General features: G+C 46.7%; 1 protein-coding gene across 2 annotated transcripts; it reads right to left on the bottom strand.

Moving 5' to 3' along the window:
* Positions 1-501: 501 nt before the first annotated feature.
* LOC105482016 (tripartite motif containing 35) lies at positions 502-27697 on the bottom strand. Of its 2 annotated transcripts, XM_011741859.2 has the most exons (6): positions 26971-27695; positions 14609-14704; positions 9888-10118; positions 5644-5666; positions 4651-4769; positions 502-3630 (listed from the first exon to the last, which is right to left on the bottom strand). In XM_011741859.2, the coding sequence occupies exons 1-6, from the start codon at positions 27403-27405 to the stop codon at positions 3053-3055; spliced, it is 1482 nt and encodes a 493-aa protein (XP_011740161.2). In that variant the 5' UTR covers positions 27406-27695; the 3' UTR covers positions 502-3052. The 2 variants fall into 2 exon arrangements, 1 of the variants encoding a protein (XP_011740161.2); XR_011607142.1 differs by lacking the exon at positions 5644-5666 and having other exon boundaries at positions 3497-3630; positions 26971-27697.
* Positions 27698-27728: the final 31 nt, after the last annotated feature.

The raw sequence follows: 27728 nt of genomic DNA, 5'->3' as shown, positions 1-27728 counted from the left end.
GTCAGGACATTTCAGTGACAATGGGCCCCTGGCGAGGGCAAGGGAGCCTGGCCCGGCTGCAGCGGTGTGTGAAGAGACTGAGAAGACTCCAGGTAAAAAGGCAGAGCACGATGACAACATGCCCTGAGAGCTGCCCTGGAGAAATGCACTGCAGCGGGTTGGAAGTGGGGTCCCTCCGGGTGATGGGAACATGAACGATGGTGCATGTGGAATGGATGCAAAAGTGGGAGAAACTGGAGAACGGGGACCTTCCCATGGAGCTGTTGCTTTGAGCCTGGACACAGTAATGAGAAGGAGAGTGACGGGGTGAGTGGAAGGCGAGGGCAGGAGAGGGACTTCAGGGAAGAATTAATGAACTCGTGGACTAGGGCTTCCTGCCAACAGAACAACTGCCCCATCCCTGAGCCAAAACCCAGAACTTACATGGACCTGAGGACGGTATCAAAAGTGAGATTTCTAGGATACATATACAACAAAAGAAAAAATAAAAACTGGACATCATCAAAATTAAAAGCTTTAGTATTTCAAAGGACATCATCAAGGAAATGAAACAGTTCACAGAGAAAAATTTTATAATCATATACCAGTTAAAGGAACTTGTGCTAGGCTATAAAAGGACTCTTACAACTCAATAATAAAAAGACAAATAACCCAATTAAAAAAGGAGCAAGTGATCTAAAGATAGTTGTCCTAAGAACATATGCAAATGGCCAATAAGCTCATGAAAAGATGCTCAATATCATTCGCCATCAGGGAAATGCAAACCAAAATCACAATGAGATGCCACATCACCCCTACTAGGACGGCTAAAGATGGATAATAAAAAGCACTGAGGCATGTGGAGTAATCAGAACCCTCATGCCCTGTTGACGGGATATAAAATTGTGTCGCCACACTGGAAAACAGCTTGGGAGTCCCTCAAGGGTTAAACAGTTTCCACATGATCCAGCAAATCTGCTCCCAGGCAGATACCAAAGAGAAATGAAAACATATGTCCACACAAAAACTTGTACACAAGTGTTCCTAGCAGCACTATGTATAATAGTCAAGAAGTAGAAACAACCCAAATGTCCACCAATCGATGCATGATACATAAAATGTAGTACTATCATTCCATACAATGGAATATTGGCCGACGAAAAAATAAAGTTGAACACATGCTACAACGTGGATGAACTTTGCTTATAAGAACGTTGAAAAGAAAATGCCAAAAGAAAAATGAGTTTTAGCTCAAATACATTTTTTAAGAGGCCTAGCCTGCTCAAGTTATCCTGTTTAAAAAACAAAAAAACAAAAAACTCTTCCCCTATCTAGAGTGAAAATAAAAAACATTTTTAAAATTTTAATATAACGAATGAAGTAATTTCAGGTCAAGTTTATTATATAGAAATTATATTAATGGGTGTGATAAATACTTTAGAGGAGTGTCACACTCTCAGACACTTTGGCTCCCAAAGGGCTTGGAGTTTTTGTGAGGCTGAGCATCTTCCAACCAGGTGCATGCGCTGGTTTGCCAACATCCTCACCACACCCAACCCAGCCCCTTCACACACTGGCATTGCCTACCTGGGCCCTCCTTGTGGCTGTAAGTTTTATGTAACCAGTGTACACAATATACTTATAACCAACTAATAGACATGAGTCATGATTTGTTTAAAATGTTAGTTTTTGTGAACTGGAGGGGATGGGCAGAAAGTGGGATGCTGAGTCCTTGGTCAGGAATGTGACCCAGATTTTAACACTGCTCCTAGGAAAAAAAATATTTCCTTTTATGATGCCACTTCCTGGGACATAGTGAGTTGACGATTAAAAACTCTCTTCAGAGATGTGGGAGAAAAAACAAGCCTAGGGAAAAGTCTGCAGGCACGGTGGAGGAAGCAATTCAGGATGAAATCGCAAGTGGTAGAGCAAGCATGACCAGGCTGAAGTCAGCAGACTGAAGAGGGCAGCGAGGCCCAGTCTCCTCTTCCCTCTCCCACAGCGTTTAGGGCCACGTCCACGGCGCCACCCCTCTCCTTTCTTCCCAACCGAAAAGGGTGCCCTCTTTCCTTCCTTTCTGCAGACGCTGATGAGAATTAACCAGAGGAATTTCCTCCACAGCGACTACTAAGTGCTCTGGAACCCTGGGTTCAGAAGAAACTGTGCAAGAACAGATCAATAAGAGCTGATCTGATGGGGACGGGGTATACAGAGGCCCTGCATTAACTGTATTTCCTGTACTCTTGATGCTCTGATATCTGGGGCCTCGCTGACCTGGACAGACTGCTCCTCCCAGGCTAGCCAATCCCCCAATCGCTGGAGATAGCAAGCATCCAGCTGAGCACACACTTTTCCTACGGAAACCAACTAATCCGGAGGGATGGCGCCAGCTGCCTCCTTCACATGGCTCTCCCAGGGCTGTCACACCCCAGGCCAACATTCACCTGTCCTGACTATCCTGGGGCCAGGTATCAGACAAAAAGACCAGCCCCTACGCTGAGAGCCACTGAAATTACTCAAGTCAGCTACCCCTAAACCTGTCTCCCCTGCTTACTCTGCCTTGCCCACTTCCTCCTGAGAAAACCAGAGGAAGTCTCCTGCCCACCTGTTCCCCTCCCTCCTTCCTCCCTCTGACCCACCCTGGGGCTTTCCTATGCGGCCCCTCCTCTTGGAACCATAAGTAACAAACTCTCCTTTCCATGGCAGTCCCCGCCTCATCCAATGGCTTTACCACACCTGGATGAGATGGCTTACAACAGGCCCATTCTAGAAGTAAACATTATTCCCAGAAATCCTGGAATGGGGATTCAGAAAATTCACATTGTGGAGGTGCCACGACTCGGGAGAGCCTGGCCAGTGAGGTGCCACCCAGATAGCTCCTGACTGTGGACAGAGAAGGGACTAAACATGGAGAGAGGCGCAGCCTAGAGTCACGGAAAAGGACCAGGCGGGACAGGAAGAAGAGCCTGGCAAGGAGGTGGGGGCACAGCAGTGCCCAAGCAATGTGGGCATTAGGAAGAGGGCAGAAAGAAAACAGTGCCGTGGCACAAGACCTGGGCAGCCCCGGGCCGGCTCAGCCGTCCAGTTCTTCCTTGATGCTGATGTGCAGGGGGCAGATGCGCAAAGGCTCTGGAGGCCCAGCTCCCCGTGCACCCCCCAGGTAGAAGTAGGGGCGCACCTCCCCAAAGCGCGCGTGGAAGGTGTACAGGTGGCAGTGGCGCTCAGCGTCATAGAAAGACAGCTCGCCCTCCTCGCACTCCAGCTCCACACGCAGGCGGCGTGGGATGGCCAGGACCAGGGGCGACGTGGCTGGGTCCGAGGTCACGCAGTGGTCCCCCTCCACGCCCTGCGTGCGGCAGACGTACCAGAAGCCCGAGCGTGTGTCGTGGTAGCAGCTGTGTGAGTGGCCCTCAGCGCCCGAGTCCTGGCGCGCACGCACCACGCCCACCCGCCAGCTCTGCAGCCCCCCCAGGGCCACCTCCCAGGCGTGCGAGCCCTGAGAGAAGACACGGGAGCCCAGCAGGCAGGGCGCCGAGGAGAAGCGTTCCGGGTTCTCCACCTGCACGCGGTAGCCGTGGTTGGTGACGCTGGTGAGGTCGTCAGACACGGAGAGCCAGCCGGCTGCGGTGTTGGGGTCAAAGCTGAAGGGTACTGCGAGCAGGGGCAGAAATGGGGAATCAGCAAACCTGAGGTCCCTTAGGCCACACGTGGATATCTCTAGCCCCACAAACCAACCACTGTGTCCCACCTGGCCCCAAGTCCATGCAAGGAGCGGCCCAGGGCTGGAGCAGTGGCAGGGGTTGGGCTGTATCCCCCAGAAGATATGTGGCAGTCCCAACCCCTGGTACCTCAGAGTGTGACCTTATTTGGGAGTGGGGTGGTTAAACATGTGTTAGTAAGACTGGAGGAGGGTCCCCAATCCAATATGACCTGTGTCCTTATAATAAAGAGGAGACAGACACAGACACACAGGGGGAAATGCTGTGTGATGGCAGAGGTGGGGATCAAAGTGCTGAGGGGGAGCCAGTAAGGCCAAGAATGGCCAGGAGGCAGCAGGAGACGGAAGAGGCAATGAAGACTCCCCTCTTCAGGCTTCAGAGGGGCCTGGCCCTGCCGACATCTGGATTTTGGATTTCTAGCCTCCAGAACTGTGAGAGAATCGACTTCTCTCAATCTCCAGTTTGGGTCCTTTGTTATGGCAGCCACAGGAACTCATACAGGCAGAGACTCAACATTCACACGACCCAGGGATGTTAGGACAGCATGGCCCATTCCCTGAGTCAGTGATATTCCTCCCTGTAAAACCAGGACACTGTGGCTCGTGTGGGCTGCAGTCGCCTTGGGAGAGGCGATCCCGGACGGAGGAGGTCTTTTATCATACAAAATACAGTTCTGAATAGACAAGGAAGCCAGTTTCCCTCTCTGAAGAAGGGACCAAGTGTCAAGGTCCTGAGAGAAGGCATTCTACGAGGAGGGTTGGAGGTGTTGGGCAGAGTGGAGAAGACCAGGGTACGGGAACTCGCCTGCAAGGGCCTGGCAGGGGGATCACCTGAGAGAGGAGGGGACCTCTGAGAGGAGGTGGGAGGTGGGCAGAGACCAGCCCTGGTGCCTCTTTGCTAACATAAAGGGCTTCCACCCATGCTTGGGACACCTGCCTGCACCCCCGCTCACCAGATTCCACAGATGCAAGCATCTTCTTCCAGACGCGGTACTGCAGGGAGCCCAGGTACTTGCAGACATCAATAAGCATGCCAGGCTGGACTGGCTCTGGCTCCATGGTGCAGAAGAGTCTGGAAAAGTACAATGGGGTATGGCAGGCAGGGCCAGAGTCATGCATCCTGGGCCAAACTGGGCCAACTGGAAACCAGCAACAGGACTCATTCCCTTCCCTCAGGCCCAAGTTTCCTGGCCACCTTCCCCAGGACAAGACTAGACTGGGCTATGATGGGAGATGGGCCAAGGCCAACAGGGCTGCTACCTCCCTTCAGAATTCAGTCCGAGGGCTCACCCTGCCCCAGGAGAAATACAAACAGGAGGTTCTCTAACATGGCTGCCATCCTTGCAGGCAGAAATCACACTTACACATCCGGCTCACGGGATGTCTGAGTTGGAAGGAACCCTAAGGATGCTCTAGTCCAACGGTCCCAAGGTGTCCTCCAGCCTTTGCTTGCACACTGCCAGTGGGAAGTGAGCACAGGGAACTCACTCCCTCCAAAAGCACTCTCTTCCATCTTTGGATAGCTCTGACTGGGACACAGCTCTTCCTCATTCATCCCTGTGAACCCAACAACCATCAACACAAACCACTGTGGCCTAAGGCTCTCAGAGGGAGGGGGCTGGCCAAGAAACAAGCCTGACATTGACTGGCCCCGAGAAACGCGAGCCATGTACAGGACGGTGTTCTCCTTCCCTGCACGGCAGGCGGGGACCCTCCACGCTCAGGAGAACAACACTGCCCCAGAGCCAACTGGAACTGGATGCTGTGAGAGGGCTCTCTCCACCTGGCCATTGTCCACCACTCCCTCTCAAAACCAGGGCACAGTAGCTCATGTGGGCTGGTGCACCCAGCTGGCTGTTACCTGCTTGCCCCGGGGCCACTGGAGTTTGCACCCCTGGTATTTCTGCCCACTCCTGCCCTCCCCTCCACCCGCTTTGGCAACTTACCGGCGTTTTCGGCTCTTGTGTTTCTGAAAAAAATGAAAATAAAAAAATAACAACACAGAGACACAGATATAGAGGAAATATATACGTTTCTGACCTCAAAAGGAGTCATGCATTCCATGGATCATAAGTCTTAATATTGTCAAGATGTTAACAATAACATCTCTGCTATGATTTGGACATATTATCCGAAAGTTCATGTGTTGAACACTGAATCCCCAATGCAACTGTGTTGGGAGGTAGGGCCTAAAAAGAGGTGACTGGGTCATGAGGGCAGAGCCCTCACAAATGGATTACTGTCATTACTGTGAAGCGGTTTAGTTATAACTGCGTTGCTATAAAACAATGAGCAACTACTGTGTCTTGCACTCATTTCCTCCTTCTGCCATGAGATGGCCCACACCAAATGCCAGCGCCATCATGTTCCTGGACTTCCTGGCGTCACCCAGAACAATGAGCTGAATAAACTTGGACTGTTTTATAATTTACCCAGTCTGTGATATTTTGTCATAGCAACAGAAAACATACTAAGACACTCCTTAAGTTGATCTACTGACTCAGTGTAATCCGTTATCCTAGCTGGCTTCTTTGCAGAAACTAAAAAACTGATCCTAAAATTCACACAAAATTTCGAGGGACCCAGAACAGCCAAAACCATCTTGAAAAAGAAGAACATTGGAAGACTCATAATCCCCAATTTCAAGACTTACTACAAATCAACAGTAATCAAGATATGTGGTGCTAATATAAAAACAGGCATTGGGATCAATGGAATAGAATTGAAAGTCCAGAAATAAACCCTCATATTTACCATCAATCATTTACAAGAGTGCCAAGATGATTTAATGGAGGAATAAATAGTCTTTCCAACAAACGGTACTGGGAAAACTGTATGTTGACATGCAAAACAAAAAAGAAAAAAAAGAAGTTGGACTAACCCTTACTATACCATATACAAAAAATAACTCAAAATGCATCAAAGACCTACCTGTAGAGTTAAAACCGATAAAGAACTTGCATCTAGACTATATAAAGAACTCTTACAACTCAACAATAAAAAGACAACCCACGTTAAAAATGGGCAAAGGATCTGAATAGACATTTGTCCAAGGAAGATGTACTAATGATCAAAAAGCCCGTGAAAAGATGTTCCAGGTCATTAGCCATCAGGGAAATGATGACATGCAATACACAAGGAGATACCACTTCACACCTACAAGGATAGCTATAATTTTTAAAAAACAAATTTTGGCAAAAATGTGGAGAAACTGGAATCCACATACACTCCTGACGGGAATATAAAATGATACAGCTGCTCTGGATAATGGCCTGGCAGTTCTTCCAATAGTTAAACCTAGAGTTACCATATGATCCAGCAAATCTACTCCCAGACGTTATTTCCAAGAAAAATGAAAATATGTCCACATAAAAGTTGCTACCTGAATGTTTACAGCCATATTATTCATAATAGCCAAAATAGAAACAACCCAAATGACCACTGTCTTAGTTCATTTTGTGCTGCTGTAACAAAATACCACAGACTGGGTAATTTATAAACAATAGTTTATTTCACTCGTGGTTCTGAAGCTGGGAAGTCCAAGAGCAAGGCACTGGCTTCTGATGAGAGCCCTCACGCTGTGTCATCCCATGGCAGAAGGAAGAAGGGCAAGAGACCACACATAAGACCAAGAGCAAGCAAGCAAGAGGGGCCCAAATTCACTTTTATAACAAGCCCACTCTCTCAATAACTAACCCACTCTGCCAGGAACAACATTAACCCATTCATGAGGGCTTTCAGGACCCAATCACTTCTTATTAGGCTCCACCTCCCAACACTGTTGCATTGGGGATTAAATTTGCAACACATAAATTTTGGGGAACATATTTAAACCACAGCAACCACCAACTGATAAATCAATAAATAAAATGTAATATAGCCATGTGCGACATAACGATGTTTCAGTCAACAAGGAACCACATATATGACTCTGGTCCCATGAGATTACATCACCATATTTTTACTGTACTTTTTCTATGTTTAGATACACAAATACTTAACAGTGGGCTCTAGTTGCCTATAGTATTCAGTACAGCAACATGCTACACAGGTTTGTAACCTAGGAGCAAAAGGCTATTCCATATAACCTAGGTGTGTAGTAGGCTACACCATGTAGGTTTATGTAAGCACACTCCATGACATTTGCATAATGAAAAAATTGCCTAATAACACATTTCTCAGAACATATCCCCATCACCAAGCAATGCATGATTGTATATCTATGCCATGGAATATTATTCGGCCATAAAAAGGAATGAAGTACTGATAGATGCTACAACACGAATGATGTTTCAAAATATGCCGACTGAAAGAAGGCAGTCACAAAAGGTTACATGTTATATAATTCCATGCATTTGAAATGTCTAGAATAGGTAAATCTATATAGATAGTATGTAGATTAGTGGTTGCCAGGGGCTGCTAATTCTAGTAATTACCACTCTGTTAGACTCAATTTAGGTAACAGTTTTTATGTGGGAGGAGGAACTGGGGAGTGACAGCTAAAGCAGGGCTGCTTTTGGAGGCATGAAATGTTCTAAAATTGTCGTGATGGTTGCACAACTCTGTATATACTAAAAATCACTGAGTGGTATATTTTAAATGGGTGAATTGTTTAGCATGTAAATTATATCTCAATAAAGTTGCTAATAAAAAATAAAAAGGAGTCACAAACCAAAATCATCCCTGAAAGCACTCTGGGTACTGGGCAAGACAATACTCCCAGTTCCCTAAACAGAATCCACGAGACACACAGCTTTTAGATCCCACGAAATGGTTTTTCTATCTTTTTTTTTTCTCCTTCATTTTTCTTTTTAGAGACAGCTCTGAACACAGAATGATTTCATAATCAGGGACATTTTAGAGACAGAAGGCTTCATGGTTCGAGGCTCTGAGTGAGGTGGAGAACTCCTAAAGGTCCCACCCAGGAGGTGACACTGCCTGAACAGATAACCGTCCCTGTCACCTCCCACTCCGCTCTACAGCGACACCCCTTCCACAGCAGTCAGCTGTTTTCCGGGGACAGGAGACACCTCACCACCCTGGCCAGTTTACAGACCAGCTTTCAAGCCCAGAAATTTCCCTGCGGGAAATTTGTAAGGACCGATGGCTCATGGAGAGGAAATATATCAATAAAAGGAAGAAAAAATGAATAATACTGTTCTTTAAAAGAGAGAACAGAATCATCTTTTTCTTAAGAAGACAGAAAGCCAAGGCATCATATTTAAATAAAAAATTTAAATAATTGAATGATTTTAAAAGAATTCATTTTATTAAAAGGTAGAGACAGGCCGGGCGCGGTGGCTCACGCCTGTAATCCCAGCACTTTGGGAGGCCGAGGCGGGTGGATCACGAGGTCAGGAGATCGAGACCATCCTCGGTGATGGTGAAACCCAGTCTCTACTAAAAATACAAAAAAAAAAAAAAATTAGCTGGGTGTGGTGGTGCGTGCCTGTAGTCCCAGCTACTCGGAGGTTGAGGCAGGGGAATGGTGGGAACCCGGGAGGCGGAGCTTGCAGTGAGCCGAGATGGTGCCACTGCACTCCAGCCTGGGCGACAGAGCGAGACTCTGTATCAAAAACAAAAAAACAAAACAAAACAAAACAAAAAGGTAGAGACAGGAAAAAAATGAGAGTAGGAGAGAGGGCAAGAGAAAGGAGGAAAGAAGAGACAGGAGCTGGGCACAGTGGAGCGCCAGCAGTCCAACTACCTGGGAGGCCAAGGTGAAAGCATCACTTGAGGCCAGGGATTCAAGACCAGCTTGGGCAACATAGTGAGACCCCCTCACCCCCAGATGACTGTTAATACATGAAAAACTTAGCTGGGCATGGTGGCTCGTGCCTGTAGTCCCAGCTACTCAGGAGGCTAAGGAGAGAGGATCACTTGAGCCCATGAGTTTGAGCTTACACTGAGCTATAATCACCCACTGTACTCCAGCCTGGGTGACAGAGCAAGACCCTGTCTCTAAAAAAAACGAAGAGAGAGGAAGAAATAAGAGGGTTTCAAGGAACTCCGCCCTGGTAAGTCTTTTTAGCTTTATGACACAAGCAGAGCAGGTCACTTGTGAGCTCTTCCAGGCCAGTACCCAGGAAGCTCCAGGAAGATGAGGTTGGCCAGGGCTGGTGGGCTGTGGCTCCCAGCTGGTGCCGGAACATCTGGTCCTGTCACTGAATCCAGACGCTGAGCTCCTTACCATGAGAAAAGAAACGTCGTCCTCCTTCATCTCCATCTGCAGCCGCTCAATCTCATGTGCCAGCACCTCTGTCTCCTCTGTGAGCTGCTTCATCTTCTCGTCGGCCAGAAGCTGCTTCTGCCTTGTCTCTTCGGCCATGGCATCCAGAATGGCCTGCTCCTCCACTCTCAAGAACTCGCGAAGCTTATCAAACTCCTGCCGGATCCGGCCTTCCAGCCATGCAGCCTCCACCTACGGCAGAGAGTGGGTGGGAGTCAGGGGTTAGATACGGAGGGAACCTCCATAGCCCAGCAACTTTCCCATTTTTAGCAAAGGAACTTTATGTTCAAAGAAATCATGTATAGAACTCCTATAGATAAAATATCAACATAATAGTTTATAAGCATCAACATAATAGTTTATAAGCACACATTTCTAAGTTCAGATTTCAAATGGGAAAGTCCAACAACCTAATAATAGGTTGTTTTGATAGGGTTTTTTTAAAAAATAAAATCACAGCTTATAGATTGCAACTGTAGTACTATAATCTCATCTACATACAATGTTCAGTTCCTTCTTTAGGTTGCACCATAACAAGGAAGTCCTGAATCATAGAAATGAATGGCTGCAAATAGTAATGATTTTTTCTAAAGTATTTGCCTTCCAATCTTAGGACTTAAAATTTGTCTGATCCAGAGGCTTTACCAAAGGAGCAGTAGGAAGTATTTATTTTAAAATAATCATTAAAATAATATACACACTCCTAATCATAACCACAAAAGGTTTTTTTTTTTTTCCTCTTTTTTTTTTTTTTTTGAGACTGAGTCTCGCTCTTTCACCTAGGCTGGAGTGCAGTGGTATGATCTTGACTCACTGCAACCTCTGCCTCCTGGGTTCAAGCAATTCTCCCTGCCTCAGCCTCCCAAGTAGCTGGGACTACAGGTGTGTGCCACCACGCCTGGCAAAGTTTTGTATTTTTCAGCAGAGACGGGGTTTCGCCATGTTGGTCAGGCTGGTCTCAAACTCCTGACTTAAGGTGATCCGCCCGCCTCGGCCTCCCAAAGTGCTGGGATTACAGGCGTAAGCCACCGTGCCTGTCCTCACAAAAAGTTTTTTCAAAGGGAAGAGGAAACCATAAATGTAATTAAAGAAAAAGCAAATAAATATTTCTCAGCTTGGAATAAGAAAGACATTCCTTGGCGCAGTACAAAACTGAGAAGCCTCGAAGAAAGAATGAGATAACTGAATACATAGAAAAATAAGAGGTGTGTATGGCAAGAGACTATTCATAAAGTTAAAGACAAAAATATAATTCCATGACAACTGTTAGAAAAACCATTCAAAATGTGTGCTGTGGCAATGGTAGGTTAGTAATCTCATCTTTGGACTGAAAGTTAAATATTGATGTTCCTCAACGTATGATGGGGTTACATCCCAATAAGCCCATCATAAATTGAAAAACGGTTAAGTCAAAGCAATGAATACACCTAAACTACTAAAAACATCATAGGTTAGCCTAGCCTACCTTATTTATTTATTTATTTATTTATTTATTTATGAGACAGAGTCTTGCTCTGTCGCCCAGACTGGAGTGCAGTGGCACGATCTCGGCTCATTGCAAGCTCCGCCTCCTGGATTCACGCCATTCTCCTGCATCAGTCTCCCAAGTAGCTGGGACTACAGGTGCCCGCCACCAAGCCCGGCTAATTTTTTGTACCTTTTTAGTAGAGACGGGGTTTCACCATGTTAGCCAGGATGGTCTCGATCTCCTGACCTCGTGATCTGCCTGCCTCAGCCTCCCAAACTGCTGGGATTACAGGTGTGAGCCACTGCACCCGGCCTAGTCTAGCCTACCTTAAACGTGCCCAGGACACTCACATTAGCCTACAGTTGGGCAGAATCATCCAACACAAAGCCTACGTCATAACAAAGCACTGAGTGTCTCATGTAATTTATTGAATACTGTACTGAAGGGGAAAAACGAATGGTTGTATGAGTACTCAAAGTACAGTTTCTACTGAATGCACATTGCCTGTGCACCATGGTAAAGTCAAAAAATCATAAGCCAGGGACTGTTTGTATGTTTATAGCTCTGAAAATGTAACAAAAGGATTCACTGAAAAAGTGAAAATGGCCAAAAAAATTGAAAATGACCCACTGAAAAAGAAATGACAAACAGGAAGTATATTTGCAACATTTATGACTAATGGCTATTATTCTTAATGTACAAAGCACTCTTACAAATCCACTGAGAGAAAAGACAAATATTCCAAGGGAAAAAAAGAATGTGAATTAGCGTTCACAGAAGAAGCATAAATGGCCGTTATGCTTGTGAAAACGTGTACAGACTTACCAATAATCAAAGAAATGCAAATGAGGACAAACAGCACAGCTAACCCATCAGACTGAAAAGACTGATGTCTGCGCTGGAGAGAGTAGAATCCAGGGTGATTCTCTTTTTTTTTTACATTTAAGTTCCAGGATACATGTGCAGGATGTGCAGGTTTGCTACATTGGTAAATGTGCACCATGATGGTCTGCTGCACCTGTCAACCCATCACCTAGGTATTAACCCCCGCATGCATTAGCTATTTATCTTAACGCTTTCCCTCTCCTCGATAATTCTTATCACACAGAAAAATCAAGAATAGAGCATGGCAGGAAAAACCAGCAAGTGCAAGGTCAACTCCTGCCCACTCACCGTGGGCAATGACGGCCTCACTGTAAAGGAATAAACACCAGAACTTTCACTTTTCTCATCGACTTGATAAACTGAATTTAACAGACAAAGTATTAATCAGGCTGGAATCCTAGGGGCTTCCCACGTGACCTCATTACCCTCAGCCTCAGCAAAAAGCTCAGGACTCCTACACTCCCTGGGTGGGCAGGCCGTACTGCCACATGGACAGACAGACACTCCCCAAGTATCCCCAACCCAGTCCTGGACAAGGCAAGCCAGTCATATAGCTTTAGCCACAAAAGGAAACCAAGTAAGAGAACAATGATGAAGCTACATGACTCCACGATGACTACTGGAAAAACAACTCAACAAACTCCAGCAACAGTAGGTTCGTAATTGCTATTTGGAGTTGGAATTTCAACATGTATTTATAGCTCTGACATCGGATGACAAAATAATCCACTGAAAAAGTGAAAACTCTCTCCCACCAGTTTGTCAGTCTATTAGACATCAGAAATGTTAACGACTTCTCTCTGTTGGGCACTTATATGCATTATTTTATCTGAATTTTTTTTTTAATCCTAGTAAGAGGGAATTGCCCTCTTTTTAGAGGAGGGGATTAGCTTGGAGGGGGTTGAGGGATCCACTGGGGAACTGGGCTTAGGTTTGGAAATAGGTCTGCTTTGCGGTTACTGCCCTGGCGCCCAGTGTGTCACACAGTCCTTTCTTCCACTCTGTTCCACCAGCTCTGTGGCTCAGGGTAAACTCCACAGCCAGATGTTAATGAGGCCCTTTCCTGGGCCTAATCCTCAGCTTTGGACACATAGTGGAGGGGACCACAGGCTCCTGAGGACAGTGCCCAGCAAACCGGACCAGGCATGGCTCAGCAGTCGCTAACACGAGTCTAACAGAGTGGTAATTACTAGAGGCAGCCACCTCAGAAAGCCAAAGACCAGAGCCAAGATCAAAAGTCAGAAACAAGCCTGCCAATCCACACGGGACCTGGAGGAAGAGAGGGTGCCAGGCAGAACAACCGGAGTGGGCACAGAGGAAGCCCATTCATTCATTTGATTAAGTTATTGGTCACTTACTCACTTCACTCAATCAACAAACATTTTTATTGGTCACCTATTGTGTGCCAAGAACTCCTCTAGTTAATTGGCAATAGTGTGCCCTGTTTTCATTATATGCTGATGGGAAGGGATAAAAAGCAGATAGAAAACCAAAGGTAATTACAGGTAATGAAGTGTCATCAAGGAAATAAACCAGGTAAGTATGCCATTGAGTAACAGAGGAGGGTGATCAGGAAAAGTTTCTTGAAGGGGACATCTGAGATTTTAATGGCAAAGATGCTGGGCTCACATTCTGGGGTGAAGACTTAGTTTGCTTAAGGGACAGAAAGAAGATGAGGCAGAGAAGTAAATGAGGTTGAGGATAGGCAGGGTCAGGCAACGGCCTCGGAGGCCATGGTGAGGAATCTGGGTGGTACCGAGGGTGACTGGAAGCCACTGGCAGTTTTAAGCAGAGGAGGGGCACTGCTGGTGTGTTTTACTAAACGATCACCCCAGTCCGTGGAAAGCAGAATACAACAGAATGAAAGCACGAGGCACAGGCAGGAGGCCCAGTGAGAGATGATGGTGACCTGGACCAGAACATAGAGAGTTTGGCAGAAATAATGTACTTTAGAGATGGGGGAATAGGATTGCTGATGGAGTGGATGTGGGAACTGAAAGAAAACAAGAAATTACATGAGTCCCAGGTCATCACTGAACGCACAGGTGGCGGTGGTACAATGCATGTGCCACAGGGCAGATGGTGTTGGTAGCTTTTTAAGTCACTCCTGTGGCTGATGGCATGATCACACCTGGGTCTTTAGAGGAGCCAAGGCAGAGAAGCCACGGTCAGCATCCACGACGTGGCTGCACAGGACCATCACAGGTAAGGGAGCCCACCTCTACCCAGTGGGTTATGTGAGACAAAGTCAGGGCTGACGCAACTTCAATCCTCCCCCAACTGCCCTGAGTGGACCCAATCTCCCCACCCAGCCCCATTGTTCACTCACCTGATTGTGCTTGGCGATGGCCTCATAGGAGCGCCGCATGGCCCAGAAGGCCTTGGCCTTCTCCCGCAGCGCATGCTCCATGTTCCTGCACTTGGCCTGATGTGGGAATGAGAGGAAGACAGGTTAGGGCTGGAGGTTGGGCAGGGAGGACAGACACATCACATTTACAACTGGGACTCCACTTCAACACAAGTGTAACTCAAATGCATTTGCCGAACCCCAGCCATGCCAAGTGCTGTGGGCACAGATGGTTAAGTACAGTCCTGATCCTGAATCAGACATCTATGGGATAAAGGGCCCTCAGATATCCTCTAGTCCAGCCTGATACGGACTGGGAGATGGGGCTGAGAAGTGATCTGCTCTCATGTTGGTCACAGCACCAGCTAGAAGAGTGTCCCATGAGGGCCAAAAGCTGGTTCATGCTGGGTCTGAATCCCTGAGCTGTGCAGACAACTGCAGACAGTGTGGTCACAGGTTCCCTTTGCAATTTCCTAAACTGAACGGGTCTGCAATCTCTAATGGGCGGTGACTGACAATGGGGGTGGAGCCGGTCATTTCCCATGGGGTTCAGTTACCTCCCATGAGGCCTTACCTCAACATGGCCCTCCATACCCCTCCCGCATCCTGACATTCTAACACTGCTTGGATCGCATGGAATACTTTAATCAGCAAGCACAAATATTTTTCGTTTAGTAGTTTTTGTTTCTTAAACTTTAATGATTGTTTCTGATGTTCTTGGACGACCTGAAGAACCACAACAGTGTTTTATGTTGGATTCCTGCCTCTTGTATCTGAGACCTATCATTTTCTTTCCCTCTTTATCGTTTTCGATCTACATTCTCAGAAAGCGTCTGAAGTTTTTTCTTAAGAAAAATAATTCAAACAATTATAAATGGTTATCATATATTCAGCACTTAACTCTGTGCCAAGGACTATGCCAATTACTTGAGAATTTATGTCATTTAATCATTACTCCTCTCTAGTAGATAAGTTATATTACTGGCCCCATTTACAGATGAGAAAGTGAGGCACAGAAGGGAAATGACCAGCCCAAGGGCACATAGCTAGTACGTGGAAGAGTCAGGACGTGAACCTGGACAGCTGTGGAGGCAGCTGCTGAGACACCCAGTGAGCACCCAGTGATTCCTCCCTCCTGTGAGATGAGTGTTTCAAGGGGTGACTGGTTATGCAGCCATAAATTATACAGATGTGTCCCCCAAAACCTTATTCCCATCTGGACCTGATTTAGATGACAAATCTGGACTTCGGGCTGATGCTGTAAAGGGATGAGATGTTTGGGGAGCTTGGGAGAGGGCAAGTACATTTTGCATGTGGGAGGGACATGACTCCTTGTGGGCAAAGGGCAGATTCAGGCAGGCAGCCTCTAAAGTGGCCCCAGTGACCCTCACTTCCTGGTACTCATGCCCTTGTGAAACCCCCTCCCCTGTGGGCTAGTGACTTGCTTCTGACCAAAAGAATGTGGCAAGTGATACTAAGTCACCTCAGAGGTTAGGTGACAAAGGCTGTGCACACCCTGCCTTGCTCTCTCTAGCTTGCTCACTGGGATGGCAGCCAGCTGCCCATGTGGTCATCTGCCCTGGGAGTGACTGTTGGGGCAAGAAACTGAGAGTAGCTTCTGACCTACAGCCAGTGAGGGACTCATGCTCTCAGGCCAACAGCCAGTGAAGATCTGAATCCTGCCAACAGCTACACATGTGAGTGTAAATGAGGAGCCTGCCCTAGCTGAGCCTTCAGATGAGACCACAGCTCTGTACCTACAGCCCCTCATGACAGGCCTTGAGGCAGAGGCACCCAGAGCTAAGGCAGGCCCAATTCCTGACCCACAGAAACTCAAAGATAATAAATGTTTGTTTTAAGGCATGAAGTTTTGGGGCAATTTGCTAGGAAATAGAAAACTAGCCCATTGGCTAGAATTAGCCCACAGTACCCTGACTGCAGCCCCTCATGAGACACTTTGAGGCAGAGGCACCCAGAGCTAAGGCAAGCCCAATTCCTGACCCACAGAAACTCAAAGATAATAAATGTTTGTTTTAAGGTGCTAAGTTTTGGGGCAATTTACTAGGAAATAGAGAACTGGCCCATTGGTCCCACTCAGTAGCCCATTCCTTTAAGTTTTACAGTACAGAAAACAAAATGGTTACTGATTTCATTTCCTGCAGTTCTGTTTTATTTTCAACTCATTTCGATCTTCTCATCTTAAGTGAGAATATTTAAGATTTTTAAACATTGTTTTCTATAGTATATCATCTATAGTTTGCATGAATGCCCCCACGAAACCACTGAAATGTCATTCCAATGTTTTATTTTATAGAATGAGATTTTTGACACAAAATCATGTAAGAGTCCAAAAGGACAATTTGGTGATTTGCCAAATTAGTGTAAGTGACAGGAGTGAAGCAGCTGCCCATATGCATTACCCAGAGGTGTGCAGGCCCCAAAACAACACAGCCCAGCCCCTGCCCTTCAACCCTGGCCCTTAGGAAGTCATGGGACAATAAGGATGGAAAGGGAATACTCCCTTGATCTTCTCAAACTTTTCAACCACTTAAGAGAGTTCTGGTTTCCTTCAGAAAAGACCAATCCTAAAATGGCCCTTCTCTGAGATGTCAGTTGATGAGACTAACCAACAATTATATTACTATTACTGTTAAGCATGTACTATACACAAGGCACTAAATTATGCACTTTACAAACATTCTATTTAATTCAATTATTTAATTTGAATTCTCCCTGTAAGGTAAGCACTGTGAGTCCAACTATACAGAGGATCAAGTTAGACCCAGAGGAATAACCCTCCTGGGGACACATGTGAACTCATTTCTCTGTAATATATTCCTGGGGATAAAACTGCTGGGCCACCAGATGTGTCTTCAACTTTAGTAGGTAATGCCAAATTGTTTTCCAAAGCAGTGGTACCAATTTTTACAGCAAGAGCAATGTTAATGGAAAATGTTTATTGACCACTTCGATGTTTATTTTTAAGTACTCAGTAAAGTACTGCCCATTTTTCCATTACGTTGCCTGCCATTTTCCTAACTGATGTGTGGGAATTTATTATATACACACAATGTATGTCCTTGATTAGTTAGAGGTGTAATGGGTATTTTCTACTTCATCATTTATCTTTCTTAATTGAAATATGGCCATATGTATTAGTCTTTTCCTTTAGGATTATTAGTACACTAATTTTAAGAAACACCTCCCTACACTGAGATCACAAAAGCAATCATATTATTTTCTCAAAGCTTTATGGCTTTGTATTATTATTGTATAGCTCTGTATTATTTTCTCAAAGCTTTATAGCTTTCCTTTCACATTTAGGTCTGATGTGGATACCTGGAGTTTATTTTTGTACATGGTGTGCCCAGGTAGCTCATTGTCTCAGCACCGTTATTTAAAAAGACCATCTCTGCTCACTGGTCTGCAGAGCCACCTCTGTCTTAAATCAAACATACATCTGTTACTTGGTTCTCTCCATCTGTTTCTGTGGCCCATCTGTTTATCCTTGTGCCAATATTACATAGCCTTAATTTCTGTAGCTGTAACAAAGAGGATTTCTGATGGGTTTCTCTTCAAGAATGTCTGGGCAATTTTTGGCTCTTGGAGGGTCATATAAATTTTAGAATCTGTTTGTGAAGTTACACAAAAATAATCGTGTTGAGATTTAGATTAGTACGGTATTGTCTCTATAGATCAATTCGGGGAAAACTGAAAGGCTTAAATACTGACTCTACTAATCCACGAACATAATATATCTCACCAGTTACTTAATGTTCTTTGATATCTCTCAATGAAGTATATTTTTCCCTATCAGAGTTTTGCATATTTTTTGTTAATTTCTTCCTAGATATCTTATTTTTTATATTATTGTAAACGTATTTTTAAATTTAAAAAAACACAAAAACCAAAACAGGGTCTCCCTCTGTCACCCAGGTTGCAGTGCAGTAGTGCAATCATAGCTCACTGCAGCCTCCTGTGCTCAAGTGATCCTCCCACCACCTCAGCCTCCCAAGTAGCTGGGACCACAAGCATGCACCACCACACCTGGCTAATTTGTTTTAATTTTTTGTAGAGCCAGAGCTATGTTGTGCAAGCTGGTCTCAAACTCCTAGGCTCAAACAATCCTCTGGCCTCAGCCTCCCAAAGTGCCGGGATTACAGGTGTGAACCTCCATCTATGTTTCATTTTCTATTTGCTAGTGATACATAGAAATACAACTGGTTTTGTATCTTGATTTTGGATTCAGCATTCGCCTAAACTTATTAATACTCATGATTTAACTGTAGAATCTTTATTTTCTACACATAGAAATCTCAGTGCAAAAATACGCAACCCATATTATCTACACGCCAGTTTTTCTTCCCTTCTTTCCAAACCTTACATCTTTTATTTATAATTCTTGCCTTAGTTCCTTGACAAGGCTATCCTGCACAAAACTGAATAGAGTTGGTCATAATGGGCATTCCTGTCTTTTTCTTGATGTCAATAAGAAAGCTTTCAATGTTTTGCCATTAAATGTGATATTCGCTGTTTTTTTGCTAGATATCCTTAATCAAACTAATAAAATTCCTTCAATTCCTAGTTTCCTGCTTTTCTAATCACAAAAAGATGGTAAATTTTATCAAATGTTTTTTCACTGAGATAATTATATTAAGCAACACAGAATTAGGTTTCGTTTTCTTATCCAGTCATATCAACATTTTCATTTAACTGGAGCATTTAACACACAATTACCGATATGTTTGCATTTAAATCTGCCACCTTGTTCTGAGCTATTTGTCTTGCTTATTCTATTTTTCTTTTTCTTCCTTTCCTTTTTTAAAATTTACTACACATTTTTTTACTCCACTTTTCCCCTTCTGTGCATCTAGTAGTTAACCTAGGAAATATGACATGTAAGAAGTGTGAATTTGAATGCATCTAAACAATATTCTTTTGTTTGCTTTTGGTATTAATTTTAACCCTAAATATGCTTGGATTACAAATAGAACTACCACTCAAGGGACCTGCCTGTAGCCCAAGGAGCATATGAATGGGCAGTAGCAGGGGCCCAAGACAGATCTGAAACATCCCCCAGCCCCAAGCTCAAGAGAGCAAACAAGCCTTGATGTTAGCATCACGTTATAACATTGAAGGTTTTTTTTTTTTTTTTTTGGTTTGAGATGGAGTCTCGCTCTTGTTGCCCAGGCTAGAGTGCAATGGCGCGATCTCAGCTCACTGCAACCTCTGTCTCCCAGATTCAAGCAATTCTCTTGCCCCAGCCTCCCGAGTAGCTGGGATTACAGGCTACGCCCAGCTAATTTTTGTATTTTTAGTAGAGACAGGGTTTCACCAGGTTGGCCAGGCTGGTCTCGAACTCTTGGCCTCGGGTGATCCGCCCACCTCGACCTCCCAAAGTGCTGGGGTTACAGGCGTAAGCCACCGCGCCTGGCTTACGTTAAAGATTATTTAGTTATAAACACACACAAAATAGGTTTTTATTCATACTAAAGGATCCAGAATGTGATCATATAGACTACATGATTTCCCAAAAATGACAAATTGATTCCTTAAGCATCAAATTTCAATTGCATATTGAATACTTTAATATGCTACCCACAATTTTCATTAACATGTTACCCACAGTTTTCATTAACAGGGCAGGTGCTCTGTGGTATAGCTGGAAGTAGGAAGGTAGGGGCAAGGGAAAGAATGAGTATCATTGTACAAGGTCTTCACAGCCCTTTTGCAAGTACTTACCAAAGTGTTAGAGTTGCATTTGAAACCAGCTCTGTCTGGTCCGAGCCAGGTTTTCTGTCCTGTGAGACTCTGTTGCTCTGCCTGTTGCTCTGCCTGGTTCCTACCTGCTTCCTCCAACTAACCCAACATCACCTTGAAAACTCGGCTCTAGTACCCCTCATTTCCTCCAGGAAGCCCCCTGATCTTGCCAGCTCTGGTTCCATTCTAGGGGCTCACAGCACCCTGGACACCTCTGTCTCCGCACTCACTATCCAGGGTAATAGCTTCTCTTTCCTGAGGGCAGGTCTTACTCTCCCGGTCCTCCCTACCTCGCACAGTGGTGCTCAGTAACGCTTCTGCAGAAGGAATGCTTGCTCTGCAAAGTGAGGGACTTTGTTTTGTCCCCTGCATATCCAAGTCCCTGCATAAAGTAGATGTTCAGTTAACCACCTGCCCAGTCAATGAGTACATGGAATGCCTGTGTTTTTTCTGCTATACCACCGTGCCTCCTGGACTGAAGGTTAGGAGGGCTGGTTAGGAGCCTTGTCTTTGTCGCTACCCGCTGGTGAGTTGGTAAAAGTTCCTTCTCTCTTCAGCTATCAGGCTCCTCACCTTAAAAATGAAGGCAGAGAAGTTTCTACAGTCTCTCAAATTTCACCATTTGTTTTCACGCAGATTGATGCAGCAGCCAAGAGTTCTGGCACCTGGCCATCCAGGTTCAAATCCCAGCACCTCCACCTAGTAGCAGGTGATCTTGAACATGTTCCTTCACTTCTCTGCACCTCCATTTCCTCATCTGGATAAGAGGGATAAAAAATACTACCAAACTCAAAGGACTGCTGTGAGGACTCCACAAGTCAATACCTGTAAGATGCTTACACGAGGGTGGCTGGCACATGCTGTGCATTTGGCATAGCTTTTAAGTGCCACCTACATGCTAGGTAACCTAACTCTCCTGCTGGATATGGTCCACGTTTCTTAAATGAACAGCAAAAAATGCATGGAGGATAACTTGAGCTCATCCAAATTCCTTTCTTATGCAACTCCAACTCAGTCTCCCGGATCTGTCTTTCCCCTATGTGTTCAGACCTCGTTCCGAAGCAGGTGTCTGCCATGGGGCCCACTGCTGGAGGCCATCACTCAGGAGCCTCAGTGTGCAGAGTCTAGTGAGACACCCCCCACTGTCCCCATCTCCCAATACCACTGGGCACAGGCCTGGACAAGCAAGCAACGTCCTCTGGTGCAACCGAAGAGCTGGTAAGTCCTTGCCTAAAAGCTGGCGATCAGGATGGGGTGAGTGGTTAGGAAATGGGGAAAAGCATTGGAAGGGGGAAGACTTGGAATGTGGCTCAAGAGGTATCGAGAGGACTCTCGGGTTAGATCCAGCCAGATGGACTCTAAGATGTTGACCCCAGAAGGGGAGAGAGGGCTGGAGCTGGGACAGGGAGAGGCTGTGGCAAAGAGCGGTCATCATGCCAGTCCTGTGAGATGGATAAGACAAGGTCTGGATAAGACAAGGGTCTGGACAAGGCAGCTCAGCACAGGGCTTCTGTTGAAGATGTAAGCTGGAGATCACTGGACTGAGAGGCAGGAATCCTGAGTTCTGACCTTAGAACTTTATGTATGTATGTATGAGACAGGGTCTTGCACTGTTGCCCAGGCTAGAATGCAGTGGCCCAGTCATAGCTCACTGCAGCCTCGAATACCTGGCCTCAAGCAATCCTCCCATCTCAAACCCTCGAGTACCTGGGACTACAGGTATGTGCCACCACACCCAGCTAATTTTCTTCTGCTTTGGTACAGGATCTTGAACTCCTGGCCTCAAGCAATCCTCCTGCTTCAGGCTCCCCAAGCACTGGGATTACAGGCATGAAACACAGTGGCCTTGATCCACCTCTCACTACTGAGATGTAACCATTTCCTCACAAGATGTAACCATTCCGTCACAATGGAATGACGAACAGTCTGTGTCTGAGGATATTTTTGTTTAATGGTAACCTAAACCGTCACAATGGAATGACGAACAGTCTGTGTCTGAGGATATTTTCGTTTAATGGTAACCTAAACCAATACTAAGACAATCCAACTCCAAGTCACAGAATAAACAGCGCTGACACATGCTTTCAGTTCACAACTTCAGCACCAGCATTTGTATTTTCTTTTTTTCGAGACAAGAGTCTTGCTCTTTCGCCCAGGTTGGAGAGCAGTGGCACGATCTCAGCTCACTGCAACCTCCACCTCCCAGGTTCAAGCAATTCTCCTGCCTCAGCCTCCCAAGTAGCTGGGATTACAGGCACCCGCCACCATGCTGGGTTAATTTTTGCATTTTTAGTAGAGACGGGGTTTCATCATACTGGCCAGGCTGGTCTCGAACCCCATGACCTCATGATCCACCTGCCTCGGCCTCCCAAAGTGCTGGGATTACAGGCATGAGCCACCATGCCCGTCCACCATTCGTATTTTCTTAACAGCTTACTTGATATCAAGCCATACAACTTTCTTGTCCTGATAAGGAAAGAAGAGAAATACACATAGCAGGTAAAGAATGTGCCACACCCAAATGAAGGCCAATCTCGTAAGAAGAAAGCTCCAGAGCTCTTCAGAGAAATTTGGGTGGATTAAATAGTCACTTGGAACAGAGTAATGGGAGAATCAGAAGTATCTTGGCCAGGAGTAGAGATTTTGTTCCAGCAAAATAAAACTTTAGAATTAGTATTTTAAGTGGAATGTTATTGATTTTAGTTTTGTATTCAATCTGTTCACTTCCTTTGGTTTTATTGCTTATATGTGGCGTGAGCAAGTGCTATGTATACCAGGTTTGCGTTTGTATGCATGTAAGTAAAAAGATAATTTAACTCTCACTGCTGGACTATTTTTTCCTTTAAGAAGAATGTGTACTTGTTCAAGTTTGAGAAACACCGCACTAGGATTTCGGAAGGTTCTTCTAAGCACTGTTCCTTGCTATAGCTCTGCTGCAAGCATGATGCCAGATTCTCAAATTTCATCAGTCCTTCCATCATGTGCCACTGCACCTACGACAAAAATCCCAGCTCCTTAGCACGGCCCTCTGTGTCCTGCGGGATCTGTCCTGCACTCCCTCATCCCCACGTGAAACATCTCTCGGTCACTGCACACTCCAACGCTGTACCCCGCTCCCCAACCCCCGACATACACACTCCTGGCCGCCCCTCAATCAGCTCCTCTCAGCGAAATCACTTCCTTGGAGACTCGTTCCCACGCTCCACGAAACAAAAGCAGCCTCCCCCTTACAATCTCCCACCACATCCTGTACTGTCTTTCACAGGAACATTGAGCTGAAACTATGTAATTATTAGTGAGATGATACAACCATGCCCACGAAGGCAAGGTCTAGGACTGTCCTGCCCTGTACTGGACATGCAGTACTGGCACACAACCAGTACCTTCTGCCGTCCTGACAGTGGTCAACAGCCACTCAAACCCCTGACACACAGTCAGCTGCCCACACAAGTCTGAGATGAGAGAAACCTCTCTCAATGTCCAGGATCAGTGTGAACTGAACAAGGCTCCAGGTGATCTTTAGAGCTACTTGCTCTGTGACTCTGGACAAGTTTCTTATCCTCTCTATGATTCTATCATTGTCTATAAAATGAGGATAATAGCACCTAACTGTAGCAAGCTGAATAATTATTCCCCCCAGATGTCCCCATTCTAATCCCCAGAACCTGTGAATATGTTACCTTGTATGGCAAAAGGGACTGTGCGGATGATTAAATTAAGGATCTTGCTGTGGGGAGGTTATCCTGGATTACCTCGGTGGGCCCAATGTCATCACAGAGTCCTTATGAGAGGGAGGTAGTAGAACTGGTCAAAGGCGGCAAAGTGACAACAGACGCAGAATGGAAAGACACACTTCAGAGCTGGAGGAAGGGGGCCTGTGTAAGCTGGAGAAGGCAAGGACAGAAATTCTCCCTGAGCTTCCAAAAGGACTGTAGCCCTGTAGACACCTCGATTTTAGGACTTCCGACCTCCAGAACCATAAGAGAACAAACTTGTGCTATTCTAAACCACCACATTTGTGGCTGTGTATTACGACTGTAACAGAAAACTAACACAGGACCTGAAAATAAGTTTTTGTAAGCATTAAATTTGTTGACGTGTGAACGCTGAAAAGCATCTAGCACAGGGTGAGCACTGAAATGTGTCTGCTGGGATGATTTTGGCAAAGTAATCTTTTTCTAAAGCATACATCCCATCACAAACGCCCCCGTTTAGAATCTTTCAGGGCTCCCCACAGCACACAGCTGAAAACTCCCTCAGCGAGGCACACAGCTTCTTACCTAGTCCCTTCTTACCAAGTGGTGGGGGGAATCTTCCCATACTGCTCCCCCACAACCACCTACATTGAATCACACAGAACTACATCTTGTCTATTGACTGTCTATGCCCCCTGCTCAAATGAGAATTCCATGAAGCTAAGAAGAGGCCACGGCACCCAACAGCCATCAGTACCCATTTGTCTAGTAAATGAGTGATTTGTACCCTGCATCAGGCTGACCACGCTTGGCTCTCATTCTTCTCAGATCCATTTGGGACTAGACTACTCAGCCCCTGACATCATCCTGAGTGTCCACTGACTTGACACCATCGTTCTTCTGTTAAAACCCCCAGCTGCTGTTCACAGCAAGGGTGAGCCACAGGCCTCCTGGATCCTCCTGCACTTCCATCCTCATTCTAACTACCCTGAAATTCCCTCGGTGCCTGGAAAGTCAGGCTTTCCCACTTCCAAATGTTGCTGCCTCTACCTGAAATATGCTCTTTCACCTGGCTGACACCTTCTCTTCCCTTGGGTCTCTGCTGGAAGCTCCTTGAGGCTGGAAATTGTCTATCTTGCCTCCTGCAGTATCCCTGGGACCCTGCAGTAGCAGGCATCTGCTGGTGCATGGCTCTCTGCTCTTTAATCCTAGCTTGGCCCCAACCTGGGGGCTCTGCCTGGATATTCTCAGCCTTGACCCCCGCCCATCTCCTGATCAGCACTTTGGCCAGCCAAATAGGGATCAGTCAAGACCTGAACCATGATCCCTGCTTGACCTGGGCCCCAGACCCCAGGCTGGCCAGCACTTATTCCAGCTGTACCAAATCAGGATCTGCTACTTCCGCCAGTGGAAACAGGAAAAGCATTGACATGGACCCATGTTAAGCAAAAACGGTGACAGGAGTAAAAGGATTACTCACTGAGACATGCGTACTGACAGCATCCTTACATTCCCCTTCACTTTGTCAAATGCATATGGAGCAGTAACAGACTTCTGTATTTAAACAGGTATTGCAAAAAAAAAAAAAAAAAAAAAAAGGCAGGGCTGCAGAGGGGCCCAGAGACCAGGCACTGGGGACTCGGGCAGCTCCTCCTCTCCAGTCCATGCAGCTTCGGGCCAGCTACCCAGTGTTCTCCCAACTGGGGCTATGACTCATGCATTAGCAGGTGATGAAATAAATTCAATATTTCACATGCTGGGTAATTTTTTAAAAGTAAAGTAACAGAGGCCAGGCGGAGTGGCTCACGCCTGTAATCCCAGTAGTTTGGGAGGCAGAGGTGGGCAGATCACTTGAGGCCAGGAGTTCCAGACCAGCCTGGCCAACATGGTGAAACCCTGTCTCTACTAGAAATTTAAAAAAAAAAAAAAAAAAAGTGTTGGTACATGCCTGTAATCTCAGCTACTCAGGGGGCTGAGGCACCAGAATAGCTTGACCCCGGGAGGCAGAGGTTGCAGTGAGCTGAGAGCACGCCACTGCACTCTAGCCTGGGCGACAGAGGTCTCAAAAAAAAAAAAAAAAAAAAAAAAAGTGAAGTAACAGAAAATGCCAGAGTGCCATGGACATGTTCAGAAAACTTTTGTTTCAACTGATACATATGTTCTGGGTCACAAAGGAAAATGCACTGCTTCCTATGGGCTAAGATTAAACGTTTTGGAAAATGCTGACTTAGGCTAACCCTTATCTTCTGTTCATTTTTCCTTCCTATACCGAAGAATTCTCCATGTTAGTTTTGTCCTTTAAGTTGCTCCTGGGTTTATGTATAGCCACTAGAACTGTAGGTATGGAGATGCTGGCTTACAAACCAGAATAAGTCGTCAGCCAGCCAGGGTCAGTGGCCTCTCCCCCAGATAATACAAACCGTGGGATCAGCTTGGCAAGTAGGTGACTGGTTTGGGGGAAATCTTAAGGTTCCACATCCCTGGCCAGGTCTGTGGGTCCTCCTCCACTTCTAAACTGAGTGTGCCAAGCTACAGGACTCGTGGGCTACACCCACTTCCGTGCCGCTTAAAGGGACCTGGGCCACACCCGGCTGGCACAAGGGATGCATGGCCCGGGCCCTTCAGAGGCAAATGTCTTGGGAACATCATGTAACCTCAGCTCTCACTTTCTGTTTGCATTCTCTTCTCCTAGCACGGACCCCTGGGCCGACCTTGAAGAAGCAGCCAGGCCCTGTAGGGAACCTGGGTCGGAGAGGTGGGGTCCTGCAAGCTGGGAGCGAGACGCGGGCACACTGGGCTCTGGCAGGCAGGACAAGCGGGAGCAGCAGAGCCAAGGGGTTCCGGGTTCCAGTCCCGGCTCGGCCGCCTCGTGCAAACCGCTGCTCTTACCCGAAAGTCGTGGGCAGTGTCCTTCACCGGCTGCACGCGGTGCCCCTGGTGTCGGGGGTCGGCCTGGCAGGAGCAGCACAGCAGCTCCTTGTCCTCCAGGCAGAAGAGGCTGAGCTGGCCGCGGTGCAGGCGGCAGACACGCGAGAAGCGGTAGCTGGTCCAGCGCGCGCCCTCGGCCTCCTCGCGCAGCAGCTTCTCCACAAGGTTGTTGAGGGTGTGGTTGGTGCGCAGGTCGGCGGGCGACGCGCGATCTTTGCACACCGGGCAGGTGGGCGACACCTGCACTTCCCAGCAGCGGCTCACGCACCCGCGGCAGAAGTTGTGGCCGCAGCGCAGAGTCACTGCGTCGCGGAAGGGGTCGTAGCAGACGGCGCAGAGCAACTCCTCCTTGAAGGAGCGGGAAGGCCCGGGAGACACGTCGGGGCTCCGCTCCATGGCACGAGCAGCCGGCTAGGGCTCCCGGAACTTTTGCTCCGGCCCCTCCCACCCTTCTCGCTGCCAGCGTCCGCAGCCCGAGTGCTGGGAATCGCCCAGTCCTTTCCCCTAGAACGCTGAGAGACAACGACACTGGCCAATCGTGCGGGGCGGGGGGGGAAGGCGAGGCGCCCGGAGGAGCCCCACCCACTTCCGGTGTGCCCACGAAATCCTGGGAGAGCGGGATCGGCCTTGTGCCCGCAGTTCCCGCCTGCTCGGGTCCGGGCGGGTCCCTGGCCTGGGTAGCACGGAAGGGTCTCCCAGGCGGCGCGGTAGGTCTTCCG

The sequence above is a fragment of the Macaca nemestrina genome, chromosome 8 (genome assembly GCF_043159975.1).
Source record: "Macaca nemestrina isolate mMacNem1 chromosome 8, mMacNem.hap1, whole genome shotgun sequence".
Classification (NCBI taxonomy): Eukaryota; Metazoa; Chordata; class Mammalia; order Primates; family Cercopithecidae; genus Macaca; species Macaca nemestrina.
Note: the sequence above shows the minus strand (reverse complement) of the source record. Positions and strands in the feature narration are given on the sequence as shown.

Coding starts and splice junctions, on each gene's coding strand:
- LOC105482016 (XM_011741859.2), bottom strand. CDS start 27,405: ATGGAGCGGAGCCCCGACGTGTCTCCCGGGCCTTCCCGCTCCTTCAAG. Junction 5,667..9,887: donor ACGACGTTTCTTTTCTCATG/GTAAGGAGCTCA, acceptor CATTTTTTTCAG/AAACACAAGAGCCGAAAACG. Junction 4,770..5,643: donor CACAAGAGCCGAAAACGCCG/GTAAGTTGCCAA, acceptor GTACTTTTCCAG/ACTCTTCTGCACCATGGAGC.